Raw genomic sequence first — 24951 nt, 5'->3', positions numbered from 1 at the left:
CCTTGTTGTGGCTATGTAAATGGAAGCAAATTGCCTCCAGATGAGAGATTAAAGCGGACAGAGTGGATGACAGTCCCTTGAGTGCCACTGAAGGAAGGAGAGATCCATTTTTTCCTGATCGTGATTGCACCTCGCCCCCTAGGTCATAACCAGATCCGTACAGGAAAGAGTTGGGGTCTTGTCACCAAAACAGCCCAATGCTGACATGAGTTGTCTATAAGTACAATGTGTGCGTTAATGTACTCAGTGGCACAGATTAAGGGGGTGTGGTGCACGGTTTTATGAGGGTTCTATTTATTAGTTTTTCTATAATGAAAACAATGCAGCTTCTTGATCGCAAACTGGTAAATGTTGGTGTTCTGCAGCTCAACTGGTAGAGCATTACGTAACAGCAAGTGCAACAGCATGGGTTTGATCCCAGGAAACACATACAGATAAAATCAGATTGGACAAAAACATCTGCCAAAGCGGAAATTTTCCAAGTACCAAAAATAATGCACATTTCTATTTTACGATTTAACATTGTAAATGCTATAAAGTTATTTTTAATTGTATATATGTATTTATTAAATGAAATATTAATTTACAATGTTGAAATTACAGATTTTTTATTTATTTATCAATAATATTTTTTATGTTATTTTTAATGTTATTGACTAATTAATGTTATTGATTAATTTTAATTTTCTATAAAATTTTAATTTAATAAAATTTAACATTTTTACTTTTTTGCCCTTATTGCTGTTCAAATAAGTCACTTAAATGCACTCAATGTAAGATTTCACCACTAGAAGTCACATTTTTTAAAACAAAAACAAAGGCGGAGCTTAATAACATTATGAATGTGATTGGAACCAAAGATTTAAGGTAATTTAATATTACCAAGATGTGTCATTGGTATTGATACAGTATGAACGCAATGGTCAATGATCGCAATGGTCAGAATGGCCGCTCTAGTCCCGCCTCCCAGTAAAACGAGCCAATTGTCAATCAGAATCCTCTGGGAGAGAGACTTTGCGCATGCACAGATTCGACAGGTCTCGTGTGTCTTGATATAACAAGACTTGGAGGCATTGCAAATATGGCGCTCATTATAAGCTCACATACTGTAACACACGCTGTTTCTGCTTATCTCACGTTAATCTTGAGTACCTATAGAGTAGTACTGCAGTCTTCATATCCAAAGAGTCTTTCGTTTTATCAGATTTATATAAGAGACAGATCAGCTCTACCGATCATTTCTGCAAAAACCCGCCCCCTTGAGGCGTAACGCGAAGGAGCAAATCACCTGCGAGTACCGACCCGGTTGGGACCGCCCATTTCAACGAAATCCAGCATTAAACAAAGACACACACACAACTCTGCTGCTACCCCCTATAAACAAACCATATTCATTGTTTCCATAAGGCTGGGTTCATTGGGAAGCTGAACAAGCTTATATTTCACTCACAAACAACAACACACTACTTCAGTGACGTTGATTTCGCTGGTTGGTTGGTTGGTTGGTTGGTGTGTGCACTATTCCATATCTCCATATAAAGACTTCCAATGTTCCAGGGGGCTCTGTAAGGCACCAGATTCAGAAGTCGATATAAAGTTGGAGTAGTGGAGGAGTGTATTTGCTCAGAAATATTCTGTCATATGTCCAACTGCTTTTTTGAACCTTTGCCAATGTTTAGCATGAGGAATCCAACTCTTTAACTGTGTTAATATGTCAGAATGCATGAAATACCAATTGACCTGCCCTTTAAAAGTACTAAAAGTGGTGGAACGATGGGGACACCATACAGAGGCGTAGCACTAATCATGTTCACATATGGGGTTATGAATTAATGTTTTTATTACCTAAACGCTTGATCACATGCCAGGCAAAACAGCGACATGCTAGATGCTGCATAACTTCAGCATTTGTGGACACGTGTTGCCGTAGTTTCTACATTTAAAAAAAATAGGAATTTCTCTGGATTTTAAATCCTTGGGAACTTTTGGGTACGTACACAATTGCATGAAACATATCTCACAGTGCAAGTATATTTTCTAACATACAAAATCAGTTTTCCGCAGAAAATGTGTTAGTTAAGGTGGTAGGGTTGGACGGGGCCGGGTGCGTCATGATGAAAATTAAAATATTTTTATTTAAAACACTCAAATAAACTTAATTTTGAAGAAACTATGACAGAAAATGAACACATACTAGATTATTAATTAATTAAATGTTTTACCTCTAACGGGAATAGCTGCGTGATGAAGTGAAACTAAAGGGTTAATAAACACAAACTAAAGCAGATGTTGTAGAACATCTGGCGAATGATGATAGATAGCGCAAAAATGGTAAAAACTGATTATTTTCCACTATTAATACATTATCTGAAAGGGGTGTAACTACTGTAGCATGTAAATAATGCACATAAATAACGTGAGCAAGAGCGCTCAACAATTATATCTAACGTTAATCAACAGGCACGTGAAACCTAGCTAGCAGGTTGCTCAAACAACAAAATTACCAGCTAACTTACTTTAAATTTGCAAGAACTATAAACTAATACAATAACAGGCTTAAATAAACCCAAAACACAAGTGCACTTACAGTTTTCACGGACACGTGTTTTATCAACTGGCTATCCTCCAGACATGACGGACCACGTGTGTGCCCATTCGCGGTGTGAAGAGCGTCCGCGCTATGCTCCGAGATGCACTTGATGGCCTTTTTTGCAGCGAAATTTTTTTAACGACCTAGTTAAGGCGGTAGGGTTTCCCAGCTTAGGCGGGCCGCCCAAACTGAAAAGTGCTGCGGGAAACACTGCTTACATATTGTGGCGTTAATTGTCTGATTGCTTTAATCAATATTAACTATAGTGGCAGCTCTTGTTGTATAAAAACAGATATTACCACAGTAAATACATGAAAGAAATAATTTATGTGTTTAATGCATGGGGGCCGGTGACTTCTTTTTGTGTCTTGCGAGTACTTTGTGAAAACGAGCGTCTCTTTTATCATAAAACCTCTTGTGCAGCAGGCACTTACTTTGACAAAAGGCATGATGCACATGTTTTACATGACGCAACAAACACATATTTTGAAATGACGAGCAACACACATGACACTCCGAACACATGTTTTGAATTTGCACCCTTCGGAAGAAAAGTCACCGGCCGCCACTGGTTTAATGAGAGTTAAACATACACATAAATAATTTCATAAATCGCCTACGTTACATATTATTTGAATCTTACATTTGCTGTCATTAACTTGATCCTCGTAATAATTTCTTAAACCCGGATTGATTTCATCAGGGGAAAACTTTCAGGATGTGCTACATCCGTGTCGACCTGTGTTTTCTTTTAAATCCACTGACACAAAAGGCTAAAGTCTGTGGTGATGAGCGGACGTGTTTGGTAGCAAAAGCAGACGTTAACCTTTTGAACCAGGCTGAAAAGGCTTTGTTTCTGTGAGACACTTACATAACACAATAGCATGCACACAGTGTAGTTACAACAGGCAATGCAAGAAAAGCAATATGCACTGAATGTGCAGTCTCTAGATAAAACATCTATTACTGGTGTAATGAACAGCTGGGTTTTCATTACGGACTCATAAAAGAATCTTACTGTAAGTGAATCGAGTATGTTGGCAGAGCTGAAGATCTGAGTTGGATCGGTTAACAATTCTGTAACCTCAGGGCTCAGGTGTTTGCTTTGCCAGCAACGCCGTCAATGGGGCTTGTATAAATAGCTGCCACACCACGTTACAGAGGCAGAGGAAACCAGCACAGACGCAGATGGCCCGTCTCAAGTATTATTTTGCTCGGAGTGTTGACGGAGAGGAAACACCTGCAGTGAATCATGTTCGGAGCTTGTGCGTGATGACACGGTCGCTGTCGCTCTTGACACTCCCTTGCCTCTTATCCCTTATTTGGGAGTTTTCCTGATTTATTGCTTCAGTTCTTTTTCCTTGGCGTAGGTCTCTATACACTGCTCTTCACTGTCTGCATAACATCCTCATTATGACTTCCGTCTGAGACAATTATGAAGGATCTGCATCCATGTTGCTTTGTGAATACACTAACTGCAACCTTAACCCTAAACTAATCCTTTTCTTTTTTTAGCCATTTAATGCTTGTAGGTCGCAGAGTGCCCCAATATAAATATATAGTCTAGATTTCAAACTATGTCATCTTCTTGTCATCAAATGTTGTCTATAATCTCTTGTGTAGCTACTTAAGTGAAAATGAAAAAAAAAAAACTTCAATTGGTAACACCTATAATATTTAAACATTTTCAACCTACATTTTCCCCTTAAAGTGAGAAAACTCAGAATGAACAAAGTGTTTTAGAAGTCGATCCAACTTTTCCTTTTGACCCCTTACAAAAATCAACTGTGTTTTTTTTGTTTTAACTGTAGTAAAACCATGGTAAATTTTCATAAGTAATAGTGTTACCGATTTGATGTGCACCAAGGGCTGAGCAAAAGTTGTATAATGTGTGGTTAGCATTAGCAAAAACATCCTAAGTACTATAAGGGTGTACACTGTAAAAAAAATCTGTAAAAATTACAGTATTATTGGGTATTACTGGCAACTAGCTGCCAGTAACTTACTGAATACATACCTGAATACTGACCCTAAAGTAAGTCTTTTTTTAGCTAGTTTGATCCCTCCATACTGTTCTAGGGTGCGGTACACTTAGGGCGCACTCACACTAGGGCTGTCAAATTTTAATTCGAATTTCGAATATTCGTCGAATGTAAAAAAAATATGCATATTCGAACGTAAAACTTTGCATTCGAATTTTACCTGTGTCAGGAAGCTCACGCAACGTTATGATGACGTAACTGACGCGGATTGTTATACAGAGCGTTAGCGGCTCAGCCAACTTTGCGGAGCAAGCCAGCGTTATTCATTTGAAAAATAGCAAGAAAAGACAGTGGGGATTACGAGTCGGACAGAATACGTATTAAAAGGGCTGTGTGATGCTTCTTTGGTTTTTGGAGCATCAACTGGAATTCAACCGCAAAGTGAGCTGAGATGACAGAATTAGTGTCGTCTGGTTCTAAATGCAGTTTTAAAGTTTAAAATAACTGATCAACACGAAAGTGCCATAATACAGCTGCTTGTTTAGCAACATTAAAACCATATGTGCATCTACAGAGTCCACAACGCATATGAGAGAGTTGCAATGTAGCGCCGCGGTGGCTTTATTTTTATGACTGACTGGAAACTTGACTTTCACCTGGACATTTGATATGCAAGTTTTTCATCAACATTATCTGCGTGAAATATAAACATGATGATCATCTGCCAACTCGACTGTTTCAGTACGTTTCTATTAATTACGGAGAGTCTGCTTTATTAACGGCTTCGCTCTGCACGTAAGTTAAACATTTCTGTTCTGTACTTTATTACTCGCTTATATTTCTACATATTTTCAACCAAGGAACACACAAAATATAATATAAGTTGTTGTGAATCGCGTTTAAGCTTGACAAAATTTAAATGACTAATGATCTTTCCCACTTATTTTGGCTTAAATAAAGATTCATTCGTTTTCATACTTTATTAGAAACACGTACATTTATCTACTTATATATTATATAAAATGCCCTATATTAATATGCATTGTCTATGTATGGCATTCGTTTTGTACATTTACAGGTGCACAAATATACTGGTTAATTTTGATTTCATTAAGACACTGTTGTGTTCTGTATTAACTGAGGCTTTGTAATTTTTTTTTAAATTTAATTAATGTACGGTACATAAAATAATTTGTAAATGTATACATGGATAGTTTTTTTTTGTGTTAATAGCCTACACACGCTGGCTGTTGAGGCATTTTGCACTTTCAGATATCTATGTGCACTTTTGTTCCTTTGCATATGAATTTAAGAAATTATCTTTAATTTATTAGTGTTTATAACATTCGTTTTAACCAAAAATATGCTGTGCATGATTTGTTTATATTATTGGGGCTTTGTGCTGCCCCCTCTTGTGGGCTTTTAGGAGTATTTTCTCCAAGATAAAGTAGCTCTTTATAATTCGAATATAATTCGAATTTTATTATTTTTCAAGGACGAATTTCGAATGTACTTGTTCAGCCATTTTGACAGCCCTAACTCACACTATCCAAACCAAACTGCGCACGGGCGCGTTTGACCCCCAAAGCCTGGTTTGTTTGACAAGTGTGATCGCTCTGTTCCATGCCCGAGCGCGGATTGGTTAATCGCGCCGCGGCCGGGTTGCAGAGGTGGGCCGGAGCACAGTTCACTTGGGCTTAGAGATGTTCCGATACCATTTTTCTCTTCCCGATACCGATTCCGATACCTGGACTCAGGGTATCGGCCGATACCAAGTACCGATCCGATACCTGGGTGTGTCTCTGTATAATATACAGCTGTACATACTACTAGCCCTGTATGAATGGACATAACTGTTTTATGGTGTGCTTCAGACTTATTCCTGTATAAAACATTAACAAATACATACAGTGAACTAGTATTTTTATTATCTGAAAGACATTTAACAGTAATATTTATTTTTCTTATGAGAAAATCAGCCACAAATCTAACACTGTAAACTGAAAGGCTGTTTTAGTTTTAGAATTACTGGAAAAATCTGTGGAATTCTTCGGGATGGTTTTAAATTAAAGAATTTAAGCTATTAAATAGTATAAAATTGCATCTAAAATAATGACTTTTTAAAGGCTTACAATTAAAATGAATACACCAAACCAATGAGTCCTCTGAATTAAACTGGACCAACATGAAACAGATAATGTGATTGTCAATATAGAATTATAGTTTGTAGCCTAAAATGACATATATTATTGTTAATATATATTATAGCAAAATAAAAGCTTGTGTTACTACGTTCTTATTATGAATTAAGCACGTATGAAGATAATTTCATCATTTTTACAACGCAATGTAAACTAACAAGAGCAGTCTTGTAAACTGATTTGAAATGATGATGTGTGCTGACTTTCGCGTCACATAGACGACAGAGACAAGTAAGATCTGCGGTTAAACTCAGTGGTAAATTTTATTTAATCTCATATATCAAACGGCTCATACTCTTATCATTAAAAACAATCACAGCAAACAGCACGCGCGGGGTTCATGTATTTGTCAATGCTGCTCACAAACGCATGAGGGTATGTGTGCTTGTTGTCAATGACATCTCAAATCTCAAGCGCGGGGTATGTGTGCTTGTCAATCACGGGCATTAAATCTGCGGAGTTCTCCGTGGAAATCTGCGGGGGCGGATTCCGTTGAGACATGTCAATGTTTTATTAGTCTGAAATACTTACAAACAGCGGACATACGGCTGCATGCTTTCATTCCTTCGCCGCTCTAAGTAAACAATGGTTGCGTCACGCGTGTGGTAACTTCCTGGTGTTCGCATTCAGAGCAGCGAAGAAGAAATGAGTTTCGCTTTGCAGCGTTAGCTTTAGTGTTAGCTATAACGGGCATAACTAGGTTTATTAGGAAAATGGTATCGGATCGGTACATGGGTTCAAGTACTCGCCGATTCCGATGCCAGAATTTTTTGTGGTATCGGCCGCATTTCCGATACTGGTATCGGAATCGGAACAACTCTACTTAGGCTCAGGCGTGGAAGGCTGTGGTGTGAGCGCAATCGCGCCTGAGCGCGATTCAAAAGGTGAAGACGTCAGCTGCGCGACCACTCACCTTCATCTGCCTCTGTAAAAACCTTTTTATGCGCGCAGCAGGGTTACGTGAATGTCCGAGCTGCGCACGTGACAGGTCAACTAAGCAATATGATGACATGTGAAAGGGCTGTCTGTAATTGTGCACCAAACGACTCCTAATAAAAAAACACAGACTTATCATTACGGTGGGTTCCAGTGTTAAGAGAGAGCTTTACTTCCTGCTTTTTTCAAAACAATCGCATCTTAATGACGAAAGCGCGCCCGGACTCGGATCGATAAAAAGTACAGTGTGAGTGCGTGCACCTGGGGGAGTAGGGAGGGGTGACAATCGCGCTGGGGCATGGTTTGGTTTGGTTTGGATAATGTGAGTGCGCCCTTAAGCCAGAGGTGTCCATTTCTGCTCCCGGAGGGCCGTTGTCTCTGGAGAGTTGAGCTTTAACCCTAATCAAACACACCTGATACAGCTAATCGTGGTCTTAGTAGGCAGACTGGAAACTTTCAAGCAGTTGTGTTGAGGGAAGTTTTAGCTAAACTCTGCAGAACACCGGCCTTCCGGGAACAGGTTTGGACACCCCAGAGTGAACCTGGGTACACTTTGCAGAGGTGATCTCAGGTACGGTTCCCTTGATTTGGGGGCTGGGCACGCGTGCCGGAATGCGAAACTTCAGCTGTCACTGTAAAACACTCTTTTGATATGCGCAGCACAAAAACATACAGGCCCGTGTCATCGCATTCCAAATGACCCATCATCTAACCTTTGGCTTATGACATTAACAGCGAGACTTAAAATGTTAACAGATATAGGAGCAGTCTGCTTTGTATTGCTTGAATGTCGTGCACTGGTTGAATTATACAGAATTTCAAACAGTTTGCTTGGAAAGTGTGACTGGTTGCTTTACATGTCAATCAGACGGACTCTTGGGTGGTCCTAGGCATCATGTGAAAGCTGCTATGGCATAGACTTGGAAAACACTTAGAAAACATTACTTCTGTCTATACTACAGATGACTCAAGAAACAAAACAGAAAAAAATTATGCCTCTCTCTGTGTGATTTGCCTTCTGCCTGGATTTTCTGGAGCGGTGCAGGGACAGTATCACAAGTGCACAGTCATGCTTGCATGCGGCTTAGAGGGAACACTGCCAACATCTGACATAAGATCAGATGACCAGAAGATACTTTTCAAAACCAAATACTGGTAAATTTGTAAATTAGCACACAATGTTGTCTCAGATGATGACATGTTTGTCCTGCGGCTACCGTAGCTTAACTATGCGCTTCGAAAGGGAGGGGTGAGCAGTGGACAGAGCCGTTCTTTGCAATTCACAGTCTCGCCGCTAGATGCCGCTAAAATCTACACAGAGGACCTTTAAGCAATTACAGACTCTCTCATCAAATGGGTTGGCTGTGGATGTATTTAAGAGCCTGACTGTTTAGCCTGTTAGTAGCACACACTAAAAGCTTAAAAACACATCCTCAGAGAGACAGATTAACAGGTCAAAACTTGCAACATGTCACATCAACTTATACAGTAAACATTCAGGGACAATATGAGATTATAGACCTCTGTAATTACAGAGTACGTAATATGCCTCAGTGTCTACAACATCCAAATAAGAAGTAGTCCCACCACCTACAGTACAGCAGTCACCACATCTTTCCCTCTAGTGTTTCAGCAACTTAATTCATAATGTATTGCCTTAGCAGTGCAAAGGTCAAAGGGTTCGATACTGATAAAAATGCAAAGCTTAAAAGTCAATTAGGATAAAAGTGTCTGTCAAAGGCATAAACGTAAATTGCGTCAGCATAAACTTCTTTCAGCACAAACAGAGGTCTGTTTCAATATTCATGCAGTTCATAATAATTATTTTTGTTCATACTGCAGTCCAATTTAACTACAATAATACTCATCTCACTTTTTTGTTGTCTCCATCCAAAACACCAGTTTTAGGTAATTATACAAATTGGAATGCTTTGGCCCTCAGGACTGAAATAGACAACCACTGCCCCTATAATGTATTATGTCTGTCACTTAAAAAGTTTTCCTACTTAAAATTTTAAAGACATACCCTGCATTAAAATACTGCACATTTTATTTTAAATTTAGCAGAAACACTCCTCACTCCCAACATCGGTTAAACACCTTGCTCGCTCATAGATAATAACAACAGATGTCTAATACCAAGATAAACAGCTCACATTAAACTCACCTGTCATGTATTTATATACTCAATCTAAAAGTTATATTTTTACAGAATGTTTTAACATTATTATGTATTAGAAAATAAAAAAATACTTTAGCTGGCTTTTCAAAGACAGGGTCACATATTTATAATCTGTAAACAAGCATTAAAATGATGTTGGATGTCACATGAAAATGATGATGTATCACTTTAAACCAGAAACCATTATGGACACATCATCACTGGCGACACGTAAGCTTGTATAACAATGACACATGGAAGAATCTCTCCAAGTGTCTGACTCAACATTGCGAATATTTCGGGTAAACCAGGCACTCCACCCCACAAGACAGAGAGCACAAGAAAACATTTATATACAGTCTTCACAACCACATGGCCAATATTTACTTTTCCATTCTGTTTGATTTTTTCTAGAATGGTTAACGGTGGAAAAGCAGATGAGACAGACAGCATAAAGGAGACATCTCTCTCTCTCTTGGGAGGAGAAACCATGGAGCATGGAGTTCACATTATTCAGCACACACTGGACTCGTCCTGGCCCACTGGGAAATGCATCTTATTCGCCCAGGGGCAAAAAGTGATTTGAATGCACTGCACCGTATTATGGACAACTAGGTGGCCAGTGTGTACATCGAAAGTGCAGACTTGATGTTTTTTAGTCTCAGACAAACTTAAATGAACTTAAACCAGTTTAAGGTGCTAAAAGTATTCTAAAGCCTGGACTTTATCCAAATGACACAGCTTATGTGTTTGCAATTGCAGAGTGCATCTCATATGGTTATACAAATTCTTCACAGCATCTTGACTTCTAAAGGAGTAAAGCGTTTATGAAGTATTACATGTTCAATCGTTAGCATTTAAAGGGGCGGTTTCCCGGACCAGGATTAGCTTAATCCAGGACTAGGCCTTAGTTTAATTAGGAAATATAACTAGTTTTAACAAACATATCTTACTGAAAACATTACCTGTGTGCATTTTGAAGTAAAACAAAGGGCCCTGATGTATTTTAAGATCTGTAAGTGCAAGTTGTTTTCAGTTTGGAGAGCTCTTAAAAGTGTTTAAGTCTAGGACTAGTCTAATCCCTGTCCGGGAAACCGCCCCAAAACGTTCGGTAAAACCAGGCGTTTATAGACTATAATGTATAGCATATGTTTAAAACGTGCAATGCTTGGTACTTAAGATCCTCTCCAAATAATTGCTTGAATGCTATTGCATTAAGGGGTTTTCTGTGTTTGCTTGACCGCAAAAATAAGCATCTCGTGATTCTGCATCAGATTTTGAATAACAAAGCTAGAGGTTTGAAGCGTGAGCCAATTTCGACAATTATTTCCAGCTTTCAGTGAAGAGTTTTTTGTTGTGTTATGTATAAGTTTAAACATTCACACCTAAACCAAGGATTTCAGAGATTATCCGGCTTTAGAAATGATACAGCGACTCCTCTTTACAATGTTGCTCTATATAGATCCTCTTAAAACAGGGAACGGGAGACTGTCACATCTCAACAGGAAAGCGCGAGGACTAAAATCACAATGTTAAAAAGAAATGTGAATATCCATTCATTTGCAAAGACAACACGACCAGTTTCAAAAAGATGTATTAGCAGAAGTGAATAGCTTCATGGAAATTTAATAAGACAAGCAGCAAGCTGTGGTAAGATGGGAGGATGTCCAAGTCCATTCATTTGAACAAAAGAAGTTCCTAATTGAGCCTTTACTTTTAGTATCAGCAGGTGTTTGCCAACTTCCTGTAACTACTACAATAAAGTCTGACAAACAGTCGCAAACTTTTGCCATGGGCGTAAGGGGAAAACAGGAGACAGATGACACACACTCACACACAGACATCTGGTTTAATCCAGTGATATTAGAGACAGCATAAGTGTATTTTGGAAATGTGAACGGAGATTCAAGGCATTTGTGGGGTCTGAAAAGTGTTGGTGGGGGGTTGTTACGCTAGTTTACCTTGTTCTGACGTGCCCAGTAGATGGATTAATGCTAAATAACCAAAGACCACAGATATATTCAGCAGGTACGCCTCACCCACTAATGGAGGAAAACAAATCCTTGATATCAAATTTACCTATTCTTTTCACTATATTCCCAGAAATAAAGGTACAAAAGTTGTCACTGGGGCAGTACCTTTTCAAAAAGTACCCTTTTGTACCTTAACCTCCTAAGACCCGAGCTTTGCATTTTAGATTTCTTCCAGCTATTTGGGGCTAGGAAGAACCAATAACCAAATATTTTTCTTGAACATGAAGCAGTGTAATTGTCCACATTTGTGTACAACAGGTTCCAGTTACACAAAATTAAGTATTATGGTGCAAACAACAAAAAATGTGATGTCCACGTATGTGGACACACCAGGTTTTATGCTGCGTTTACACCAACCGCGGAAGAGGCATGAAGCGCGAGTGATTTCAATGTTAACTCAATGTGAAGACGTGTTGACGCCCATCTTGAGGTCCCACTGCGCGGATGAGGCATTTGGCGTGGACGATGCGTTTCTGCCTCATTTGCGCGTCTAGCTCGAGCGAAAGGCGCAAATTGAGTGCTGTGCGCGGTGCTTTTTGTGCATTTTGTGTTTGGTGCGAATAAAAACATAACGGTTCTTTTTAAAAGGTCTTTATACACAACTGATAATATAGTTTTGTATATTATTTTGCATTTCTTTCAAGAGATCCTTCTAAAAATTACACACTGCACCTTTAAGGTGCATATTGGTACCTGTAGCGCCTACTGTATCTGTCACGACACGGAAGGAGAGACAGGACGCAAACGCAAAGTTCAAAAATAAATAACATTTAATAATAAAACACGAGGGATAAGATTGTGAATACGGTGAACACAGGAACATCCAAGACAGGGAACAGACGGGGTAGCAATGACAATGATCCAGCAGTGAGCAAACAGAAGACAGATGTATATATACACACAGACTAAATGACAAACAGGTGTGATGAGGCAGGTAATTAATCAATGAATGTCCAGGTGATAACAATCGGAACAGAGACAAGACATGACACAGATTAACCGTGACATTACCCTCCCCTCTACGAGTGGCTACCAGACACTCACATAAAACACAACAAAAACAAAGTCTGGTAGCGAGAGTCCAAGGGAGGGGTGGAGGGCTTGGGGACCCTGGCGAAGCCGGCAGCCGCCGGGATGAGACCAACAGGACGGTTGGCCGGACTGCGCCAGGAGAACCAGAGCGATCGCTCCGAGAACCGAGGCAGACGAATTACCCCCCTCCTGGGAATCGTCGACGATCAGATGCCCCCGGAAATCATCTCCCATCCCCTCGCGGAAACGGAGACCCTCGGTAGCCACCCCGGGGAAATGATCGGGCGTGGTCCGTTCCGGATCCCCCTGCGAGCAGGATGGTGGTCCTCCGAGGGACCGTCGACGACGACTCAACCGTTGGGGGACCGCCTGGGCCGATCCTCCTCCCGCAGGCCCGCAGGAGTGAGCGATCGCTCATGGTGGTCCCCAAGAGACATCGGGGCTGATGGGGAATGAACCCCGATGTCACTACTCCCCCTCGACGAAACTCCTGGGGGAGCCGCCCTCCGTGAACCTGCTGCATCCAGTTTGGCTGGATCATTCTGTCACGACACGGAAGGAGAGAGAGGACGCAAACGCAAAGTTCAAAAATAAATAACATTTAATAATAAAACACGAGGGATAAGATTGTGAATACGGTGAACACAGGAACATCCAAGACAGGGAACAGACGGGGTAGCAATGACAATGATCCAGCAGTGAGCAAACAGAAGACAGAGGTATATATACACACAGACTAAATGACAAACAGGTGTGATGAGGCAGGTAATTAATCAATGAATGTCCAGGTGATAACAATCGGAACAGAGACAAGACATGACACGGATTAACAGTGACAGTATCTGTATCAAAATGATATTTGGACCTTTTCAAATGGTACAGTCCCAGTGACAACTTTTGTACCTTTATTTCTGAGAGTGTAAATGAAGAGAAATGCTGAATGGGCTATTCTTGAAAGAAACATATAAATGTTTAAAAAATATATATTTTAAAGCAAATAAAACAAATAGGCCTGACTTTGATCTTCTATATCGCTCAGTCACACATACATACATACATACAGCATGTAGGCTACTCAACATCTGTCAGTAGAGATGCTCAAAAGTACCTGAGCGAGAAAAAGTATTTCGTGCATTAGAAAAACAACAGTAGGCTATTATGATACAGTGATAATATCATGTGGAAAACCACATGAGCTAATTCTAATAAATAGCATGCCACTAATACATGAGCGTGACATTTACATTACACTACTACCAAAAATAGGCCTACTTCAAAGAATGTAATTTTATTACGGTGGCACATGTCCAAAAACCATAAAATTATGACAGTACTATGTCAAATATAATTAATACTGGATACTTGTGGCATTCATTTCTGTTATTGAAAAAGGTATTATGAACACACCCCTGTGTCACACGCTTGCGGCTTAGTGATGCAGTCCATCACGTTTCATGACTCAACAATTTCTGTGGCAGCACTTCAAAAAGAGATCCAGTTGTGAAAACAGACGCCTGTGAGGCTTTACTGAGACAAAAGTAAACCGACTCCATTCACTCAACCAATTACTTTATGTGTGTCAAACTGCACGTAGACCTAAATCCATATCATGCACTCTTTTTTAAATTTACTAATCTTTATACTTTACATTAACATAAGTTTTAACTATCAATACTTTTGACTAGGCTCAACGTGAGAGGAATGCAAGAAAGCGCGTGAATACTCATTAGTGACGCGACAAATCTACGCTATACAAACGCTTTGTTGATTATAACAGTAGAGTTGTCCTTTCATCACGTCTCGTAAATGGTGTATCATTACATGCAGGTTACCTTTAATACAGGACGGCCCGTATGCTCACCTGTGCAGGTAAAAGGCTCAGTTGGAGCGTAGCAGCAATATGTAACAATGACGTCAGATAACTCATCTCGAAGTGTAGTCCAATAGCAAATCTGATCACAAAGAAATCCAAACGGTTGTCCATCCAAACAATACGCTGAATATGTGTATATTTCAACAAATATTCCAGAGAAATGTCCCAGGTTCTGCTTTCCTTGACGGCACTGAAGTATAGCTTTCTCAAGGTAAAATTAAAAACGCCAAAAAATTGACTCCCAATTGTTATTAAATCGGAAGATGGACGAACATTTCAAAGGTAAAATGTTGAAAGCAGGTGTGAATATTGTTTTTAATTATAGTTTGCTGGTTTTAATCTTCCCCAAGCGCCGATGAAGATCCAGCGTCCGTTTTAAAGTAAAGTATTCCTGCTCGCGCATGTTCCGAACAGTGTGGCACACTTCCACACGAGCGCCGTGACTACCTTTCAACAAGTGGATCATTTCAATCTCCTCCTCCTCCTAAAGCCCTGCTCATATACAGTACTGCCCTCTCATCCATGCCCCAACCTCTCACTTTATTTTACTTTTTTAATTAATAAATGATATGTATGCTTTTCTTTTTATGTGCTGCCACCAAATGTATAAAGAAATGAAAGCTGTAAAACACAATATTCATCATGATTTACTTTTTTGAGTATAGTTCATTGCAGCATAATTATACAAAATATCATAATAAATATAATATAATAAATATAATATAATATAATATAATATAATATAATATAATATAATATAATATAATATAATATAATATAATATAATATAATAGAAAAGAATAGATGTGATAAGTGGACGTCATAAAACATTAGTATCATCTTTCTGTGTCTTTAAAGTTGTTGTTTAAAACCATCTGATTCATTAAATCACATGCTTCACATCAAATCACAATGATATTAGCTTAGCTTCTGGTAGATTTTATAGCTTTTTAGATATTTTAAATATTTTATATTTGATCATATTTGATTTTACTGTCATTGGTAAGCGCCAATACACAAAACAAACTTTTTGTACAGCAAATTTTAATTCTTTACTTCATAACAACAGTAATATGATGTCCAATTATTCCCCTTTTCCCTAAATATTTTGTACATCTATCCTCTGCTGTACACCATGCAATATTGTACATCTATTCCAGATAAATAAACAAAATATAAATAAATGTTATAGAAGTTAATGGTGCATCAATACTTTTATTACAAATTTAAATATAAACCACACTGACATAGATGACAGTTACATAGAGTTATGCTGCATCTAAAGAGTCAAAATTAAAATCTGGTCTAAATAATGCTCCACAAATGGTTAAAATGGCTTTTAAAGTTTTGTCCACTAGTGGATGTCTCACATCAAAGGTTTAATATGCATAACTGCATATTTGACATCAGTCCCAACTCATCAAACTATTACACAATATATGCTCGTTGTACTTGGCAGTTGTAATTGCGTCATAACACAATAAAAACCTGAAAGCAGGCATGTTGATATTGGTCCGCTCAATACTCTTTTGTGTGGTCAAAAGATACATGATTCATCTCATATTCTGAGTAAAGCAGTATGGGGTCTACAATCAGACCAGAAAAAGCACAGGCTCAGAATAGACACCCTGAGAAACAAACAATATCCCTTTCTTGGAATGCTTATAACGTAACTTACCACCCGCAATGAAGCACGTTTAAAGGAACACATGTAACAGGATTATTGTGGTGAATCAGATGATGCTTAGAGATGCGCTGTTGCAAATTTTGCCACTGTGTGTGCGTGTAAAAGATTCCTATCTCACTCACACAATGTTTATATACAAGGATGTGGTGTTTGCTGTAGTGCTGGAATGCACAGGCTAGAGATTCTTCAGTTTCATTACATTCTTCACGCTATGTTGACTGACAGGGCCTCTGTGTGCTATTGTGAAGTGCACGCTTTAGTAGATGGTGTCAGCAAATAGTGTGAGTTGCTCTGCTTTAGATTACCCCCACCTCCCCAACCCAACCATTCCCACAGCACTTGCTCTTGTGCGCCAGCAAAACTTAGGAAGTCAGTGGACTATGAGCCTGAAAGCAACCAAAAGATTTTAATAGTCATGCATTTTTAACTCAACATGACCCTTCATCTTTTTTCAAATGTGAGACAAACAAAAATACTTATACTGTGATATAATATAAGTATAAAGATTTATTCATTTTCTGAGAAATGAGGTGAATGCAGAACTCACTGCCGCAATGTCTATATAAGTGATTCCTAAAATGACGTTGATGTTCACACTGGTGAGTGTATAGCTCACCGTCTGGTTTGGTTGTTGGTATGGTGTTGGTATACTAAATTGTTGTAATTTAAGTGGTTGTGGCACTTTGATATGCTGTTGCTAAAATGTTCCACTGGTTGCTATGGATCTTTTAAAAAGGCAATATTAAAGGGATAGTTTACAAAAAAAATTCTGTCATCATTTACTCGCCCTCATGTTGTTCTAAACCTGTATGAGTTTTTTTAATTTGATGAACAGAAAAGAAGATATTTTAATAAATGATGGTAAGCACACAGCTGATTGTAACCATAGTATGTCCCCTTGGAATTATAAGGTTCTATCTGTGTTCTGAGCAATTTTAAGATATTGAGCATTACATATAGGAAAACTTATATGGGGAACAGGTTTCTTTCCAACATGAAAATAACAGGGACCCTAAATGTTATCTAAATATACAATATCAAAATCCCCTCAAATTTGTAAATGGGGATTTTTGGAACGGGTCAAATGCAGATAATACCTTCTAATAAAAAGAAAACACTTTTCGCTTAGACTTATAAGGTTTTATCTGCCAAAACATTATTTGAACATTAAATATAAAATTAATGTTGTAACAATGTCTCAACATATGTTAGAAGGTAAAATTTAATCCTTTCTTTGACATTTATTCCATATTTTCAGCACTTCCATGTATTTAGGACATTTCAAATTAAGCAAGGCAAATATTTTGTCAAGCAGATGTTAATTTTTGGTACCAATTTGGTGGGAAATTAAACACATTTTTGCAGAAATTTGGAGTTATACGTTCCTGCCCTCCTGATAAAGTTTGTTGCTGGGACATGCTTTCCATTTTTAAGGATTTGAAACACATCTCCTGTTTCTTCTTTTCTGAGTAGCCCTGAGCTCTTCAATTTGTAAACTGGTAGGTGCAGTCACTGGCTCGGTCACTGGCTCCACTAGTGCGATCACTGGCTCTGGTCATTGGGTCTATTGGTGTGATCACTGGCTTGGTCACTGGCTCCACTGGTGCAGTCACTGGCTCGGTCACTGGCTCCACTGGTGCAGTCACTGGCTCGGTCACTGGCTCCACTGGTGCAGTCACTGGCTCGGTCACTGGCTCCACTGGTGCGGTCAATGGCTTTGGTCACTGGCTCCACTGATGCGGTCACTGGCTCGGTCACTGGCTCCTTTGGTGCGGTCACTGGCTCAGTCACTGGCTCCACTGGTGCAGTCACTGGCTCCACTGGTGCAGTCACTGGCTCCACTGGTGCGGTCAATGGCTTTGGTCACTGGCTCCACTGATGCGGTCACTGGCTCAGTCACTTGCTCCTTTGGTGTGGTCACTGGCTCCTTTGGTGCGGTCACTGGCTCCACTGGTGCGGTCACTGGCTCGGTCATTGGCTCCACTGGTGCATCTTGTCACCTGCCTGGAGAAAAAAATACATTTGAAAAAAAACATATTTAAACATAATATTTAATGTAAAAAATAGGCATGGAATAAATTCAGAAAAGTTTCTTATTATAAGCTCACTACCTCTGTAGCTCAAAACTAACCAATTCTGACTGACTGATTCTTAGCTTTCCTCTCTCTGTTCTTCTCTGTCTTAGTATTACTGGACTACTTGTTTCTCCCTCTTTCTCTAAAAGTCTGATTTACCGAGTTTGCCTCACTGACAATAAAGTGGGACTGCTAATATGCGTGAGTGGCGTGCTGTCCCGGGGCGAAGGTTCCGAGCTCGGGAAATACCCCCCGAGTTCGGAACGTTCGTCCCTTGACCGGGGAAGGAGCTCCAGGCCTGGGGCGTGCCCTGACCCGGATTATCCCCGGTGCTGAGTTAAATGTACGTAGTGAGGCGAAGGGGTGGAGGGGGGTTTGCGATAATTCCGGAGAATGAGGGTAAGGAGTCTTGATTATTTATAGAGCTGGTACTAAGTTTGTTGTGTTTATTAGCCTTCATTTTGACATGTAGCATGTTAACATCAGGTGCTTTGAAATACCTGGTTGCTCTTAATATATTGTTGAAATATACATTATTAATATATGAATATACACTCACCTAAAGGATTATTAGGAACACCTGTTCAATTTCTTATTAAGGCAATTATCTAATCAACCAATCACATGGCAGTTGCTTTAATGCATTTAGGGGTGTGGTCCTGGTCAAGACAATCTCCTGAACTCCAAACTGAATGTCAGAATGGGAAAGAAAGGTGATTTAAGCAATTTTGAGCCTGGCATGGTTGTTGGTGCCAGACAGGCCATTCTGAGTATTTCACAATCTGCTCAGTTACTGGGATTCTTATGCACAACCATTTCTAGAGTTTACAAAGAATGGTGTGAAAAGGGAAATCCATCCAGTATGCGGCAATCCTGGGGGCGAAAATGCCTTGTTGATGCTAGAGGTCAGATGAGAATGGGCCGACTGATTCAAGCTGAAAGAAGAGCAACTTTGACTGAAATAACCACTCGTTACAACCGAAGTATTTGTGAAACCACAACAAGCACAACCTTGAGGCGGATGGGCTACAACAGCAGAAGACCCCACCGGGTACCACTCATCTCTACACTATAAATAGGAAAAAAAAGGCTACAATTTGCACAAGCTCACCCAAATTGGACAGTTGAAGACTGGAAAAATGTTGCCTGGTCTGATGAGTATCGATTTCTGTTGAGACATTCAGATGGTAGAGTCAGAATTTGGCATAAACAGAATGAGAACATGGATCCATCATGCCTTATTACCACTGCGCAGGCTGGTGGTAGTGGTGTAATGGTGTGGGGGATGGTTTTTGGCACACTTTAGGCCCCTTAGTGCCAATTGGGCATCGTTTAAATGCCACGGCCTACCTGAAGCATTATTTTTGACCATGTCAATCCTTGAACATGACAATGAGTTTACTGTACTAAAATGGCCCCCACAGTCACCAGATCTCCACCCAACAGAGCATCTTTGGGATGTGGTGGAACGGGAGCTTCATGCCCTGAATGTGCATCCCACAAATCTCCATCAACTGCAAGATGCTATCCTATCAATATAGGCTAACATTTCTAAAGAATGCTCTCAGCACCTTGTTGAATCAATGCCACATAGAATTAAGGCAGCTCTGAAGGCGAAAGGGGGTCAAACACAGTATGTAATGACACGAAATGCGTGGAAGCAAATGCAGGTAAAAAACAATGTTTATTGAAATGTAAACAGAGAGAGAGTATTCAAAGTCAACGCGGAAGTAGCTCTGTCTGGTGTTGAGGGCAATGGTGGCCTGACTACGGTGGCAGATGTTGTCCTTTGAGTGCGTCGGTAATGGAGTGGTGAGCAGTGGTGATATCCAGACTGAACACGGGTAAATCCAAATGAAGACGACGACAAACAACATCCAACTGAAACCGTAATCCAAGACACACGGAACAACCAAACAACACGGGAGCCAACACAAAGTGATGATCTGGTGAGGAACAGAAAGTCAGGTGAGTATTTATGGAGGTGATGTAATGATGAACTGCTGGAGCGAGACAATCAACACACAGGTGCAGGAGATCACTCTAATGAGCACATGGCTGGGGTGAGTGAACAAACAAACACACACAAACATGACACATTGGAAACAATGAATTTCCTACCGTGACACAGTATTAGTATGGTGTTCCTAATAATCCTTTAGGTGAGTGTACATTATAACATACATTAAATATTAAATTATACATTTTTATTAATTTTTATTTAGAATACTAAGAAAATATTAAACCAGATGTTACTTATTTATAGAGAATGTGTACACTTTTCCAACAAAACACATACATTTTTTTAATAATACACATTAGGCCAAAGCATATACTGTAGGCCAGGGTTCCTCAAACCCTACCCTGAAGAGCCAGGCCCTACAGAGTTTAGCTCCAACCTTGATCAAACACACCTGAACTAAGCTAATCAATGTCTTCATGATCACTAGCAAATCACAAGTAGGTGTGTTACCTCTTGTGAAGAGACTGCCTTCATCGAAGAACCATTGGGAATACGGTGTGAAGAAGCAGGAACGAGGATATTGCCCTTCTGGCGGTGTTTATGTGAGTAGCTGGAAAGAAGGAGAGAAGAATTAGCAACACCGGAACTGTGAGTACGCTGAGTCGCCATCGTGTCTGTGGTTTCTGATTAAATATGGAATACCAGTGTCTTCTCTGTTGAGTTGTGAAACATTGTGTAACGGCCCCACCGTGGAAAGGATTGGTGGGCGAGACGGAACCAGTTAAGTGGGAGGACGTTATCTTGCCGTGGCTGCAACGTTTACCCTGGCCATCTATGGTATCAGTGCCTTCGATCATTCAGGACGAAACCCCAGTCCAAACGGTGAGTGCTGACCTTATTTCACTGGAGTGCAGTGGGTGAGTCCTACTTTGACGTGTGTACACCTGAAGATTGCAGTGTTGTGTCGTGTCCTTGTTGTCAGCATTCACTCTCTAGGCCGAGAAGGAAATCATGTGAAAGAGAACGGGCGCTGGTGCTGGCTACGACCACCTTTTCTATGCATGCCCGCTCGTAACTACTGATCCTTTTTTCCCCATCTGGCGGTGGCGAGGCAACAACCGCAAGTAAGGGACCATGTGGATATTGTGGGAAAAACGTCAACGGAGGGAAGTATTGGCTGCTGCGTGCAACACTAGCTGTGTGGCCTCTGTGTATGTTTACCTGTTGTGGAGTGAGACTCACATTATCCAAACCAAACCATGACCCAGTGCGATTGTCACCCCTCCCTACTCAGCGGTCAGAGCGATCACACTAGTCAAACAAACCAGGCTTTGGGGGTCAAACGAGCCCGAGCGCGGTTTGGTTTGGATAGTGTGAGTGCGCCTTAGAGCCACTTACCTTTGAATACTTACCTGTATGCCCAAAGTGGAGATCCAGCTACCCCTCTGTACACGCACCTGTACACCCAAGCTAAAAGCTACTTACCTTTGAATACTTACCTGTATGCCCAAAGTGAAGATCCAGCTACCCCTCTGTACACGCACCTGTACGCCCAAGCTAAAAGCTACTTACCTTTGAATACTTACCAGTATGCCCAAAGTGAAGATCCAGTTACCCTTTCGTACACGCGCCTGTACGCAAAAGCTAAAAGCTACTTACCTTTGAATACCTACCTGTATACCTGAAGCAAAGACCCAAGTACCCTTCTGTATATGCACTTGTATGCCCCAGCTAAAAGCTATGTACCTTTGAATATTTCCCTGTATGCCCAAGTGAAGACCCAGTTCCCCTTCTGTATATGCACCTGTATGCCCAAGCTAAAAGCTACCTACGCTTGAATACGTCCCTGTATGCCCAAAGTGAAGATCCAGTTACCCCATTCTTTATACGCACCTGTACGCTCAAGCTAAAAGCTACTTAATTTTAAATCCTTACCTGTATGCTCAAAGTGAAGATTCAGTTACACTTCTGTACACAGAGGTGGAAAAAGTACTAAAATATTGTACTCAAGTAAAAGTAAAGTTACTTTAATAATATTTTACTTAAGTAAAAGTAAAGTTACTTGTCTAAAAATCTACTCACGTAAAAGTAAAAAGTAAGTCATTTTAACTTTACTCAGAGTAAAAGTTACTTTTTTTACAGCGGGGAGAGGTGGAGGATTCTAGTATAGTTCAAAAACGACAAGGGAATATACATCTCAAACTAGTTGTTTTTAATTTTAGGAACATCTTTACAATTAAAGTGCAATAACAAAAAGTTAATAAAATAAAAAGCTTTTTCAAAGTAAGAAACATTTATGGAATTGTTTAATGATTTTTACATGTGAGTTATGCACTTTTGAAGGTGGTCAGCAGCTTGTAAATACAATCACTATAGTAAGGTTGTAATTGATGTATTGCTGGTAACATACATTATTTTATTAAACTATATATCTAGTTTAAATGAGCATATGAGATGAGTGCCATGTCTATATACATTTGACACGTTTATTATCTTCTTACAGTACTTCCCTGACCTGGGTACCTGATGACATTTATTCTTCTCTCTCTCTCTCTCGCGAGCTCTCTCTCTCTCTCTCTCTCTCTCTCTCTGCAATGTCTAATTACCTGCGCATTCTCGAGGACGTTTTGAAGTTGTGTTTGACTTGACGCGAAGCTGCTAGACCTCGGAAGATAATGCGCATGGTATTAAAAACGCGTCGTGCAATTTCGTACTTAAGAGCATGAATCCTACCTTTCATAGAAATGAAACACTCGCTTCGCGTCAGTGGAAAGTGGTCGCTTAAATATGACCAGGGGTTTCTTTCATAAGATTTGAACTGAGGCGGGTCTGCATTAGCGCGCGCCTGTCTCGTCCGTCTCCATGGTTCTTTTTGCGCGTTCCCCCGGGCCCCGCCCATTTACATCCGTTTCGCGTCTTTATCACTTTGCTTTTTAAAATATTTTTTTACTCAGTAACGGATATGATTTAAAATGTAGCGAAGTACAATACTTTAAATAAAACATACTTAAGTAAAAGTAAAAGTACAGATTTTAAAAACTACTCAAAAAAGTAAAAATACACAAAAAAACTACTCAATTACAGTAACGTGAGTAAATGTAATTCGTTACTTTCCACCTCTGTCTGTACACGCACCTGTACGCCCAAGCTAAAAGCTACTTACCTGTGAATACTTACTTGCATGCCCAAAGCGAAGATCCAGTTATCCATCTGCATATACATCTGTGCGCCTAAAGCTAAATACTAACCATCTCTGTGTCCTAAGTGAAGCTTCAGTTGGCCTTGGAACCTCCATCTGTCCATCGTCTAGGCACCTCCCGAGCTGGGCCCCGGAAGCTGACGCTTCGACACAAGGTACTCACCTCAGTCCAACTTGATACTGCAGTGTATATCTCTTTGCCTTCAGGAAGAAGGAAAGGCTCCCCCGAAAGTCACCCTGAAACACAGAACCCAGATTTAGTTGGAATCAGCGGTTAAAGTCACGTGAGAGAAAGGTGTAAGCCTCTCTGAAGACCTACCTGAGGAATCCCCGTGACGGAGTCAGAGCATTCCAGGCCCAACACTCTCTGGCCCGAGAGTTTGTTTTTAGATTCCCTTCCCTTCCCCTCCCCTACCTACCTTTTAATTAAATTAAATAAAGTTTGTTTTAAATTTTACTTATGCTCTTTGTGTGTCTGGTCATTGGGGTGTTCTTGGGACCTCCTCGAGGTGAAAACTGGGGAGGGGCGAGACTCACGACACCTGTGGTCCGCTCCGACCTGTGACACTACACTCTGCAGGGTACCGGCTCTCTTAGGCTAATGTAAAACAAAACCAGAAATGTGCTGAAATAGCAAGCAGAAAAATCTGTTTAAAAAGCCTCACTTAAAAAATAAAGCTTCAGATTTTTGTTATTATCAGAAATGTAGTTGTAATCTCCATGTAGCATAGATCTTTTAAATCGTTACTTTCCCAGATTGTAAAGGGCAAAACAAGATCTACATTAAAGTTATCTATTCATCGCTGTTTAGGAGATCTGATTTCCTCCATGAAGGTCTATTTTACACATGGGAACATTATCTAAGTCGACATGATAAACATTTAAATGATGATGGAGATTTAAGGTATTTAGCAATCTCCATTACTGCAGTGTTTATGAGGTCATCGCTACCGCAGAGCATCTGGCCAGCACCTCACCCGGAAATGACGGTGCGTGATTTACCTTCCTGCAATTGACTGGCCTAAGTCATGTACTGTATGTGTTTGCACCTGTTGTTTCCAGTTTAAGTACGAATGCGGCCTTAGACAGCTCTGGAAATGAGTCTCCACTAAAATCCCCTCTTCATTGTTGTAGAAAAAGGCTTTGATATTACTGCAATAGATTTTTGTTGTTGTTGTTTGTTTTTTGGGTATCACTTCCTATTTGCAAGACGGAGATG

At 40.0% G+C, this 24951-nt stretch overlaps 1 protein-coding gene across 1 annotated transcript in view; it reads right to left on the bottom strand.

The window, feature by feature from the left end:
* Positions 1–15015, bottom strand: part of LOC129417766 (snake venom vascular endothelial growth factor toxin ICPP) — a 37866-nt gene extending 22851 nt beyond the window's left edge. The window contains exon 1 of the mRNA XM_055172591.2: positions 14797–15015. Within this exon, the coding sequence (XP_055028566.2) occupies positions 14797–14919 (123 nt within the window). The 5' untranslated portion in view covers positions 14920–15015. The remainder of the gene's footprint in view (positions 1–14796) is intronic.
* Positions 15016–24951: the final 9936 nt, after the last annotated feature.

Source organism: Misgurnus anguillicaudatus, unplaced genomic scaffold, assembly GCF_027580225.2.
Source record: "Misgurnus anguillicaudatus unplaced genomic scaffold, ASM2758022v2 HiC_scaffold_28, whole genome shotgun sequence".
NCBI lineage: Eukaryota > Metazoa > Chordata > Actinopteri > Cypriniformes > Cobitidae > Misgurnus > Misgurnus anguillicaudatus.
Note: the sequence above shows the minus strand (reverse complement) of the source record. Positions and strands in the feature narration are given on the sequence as shown.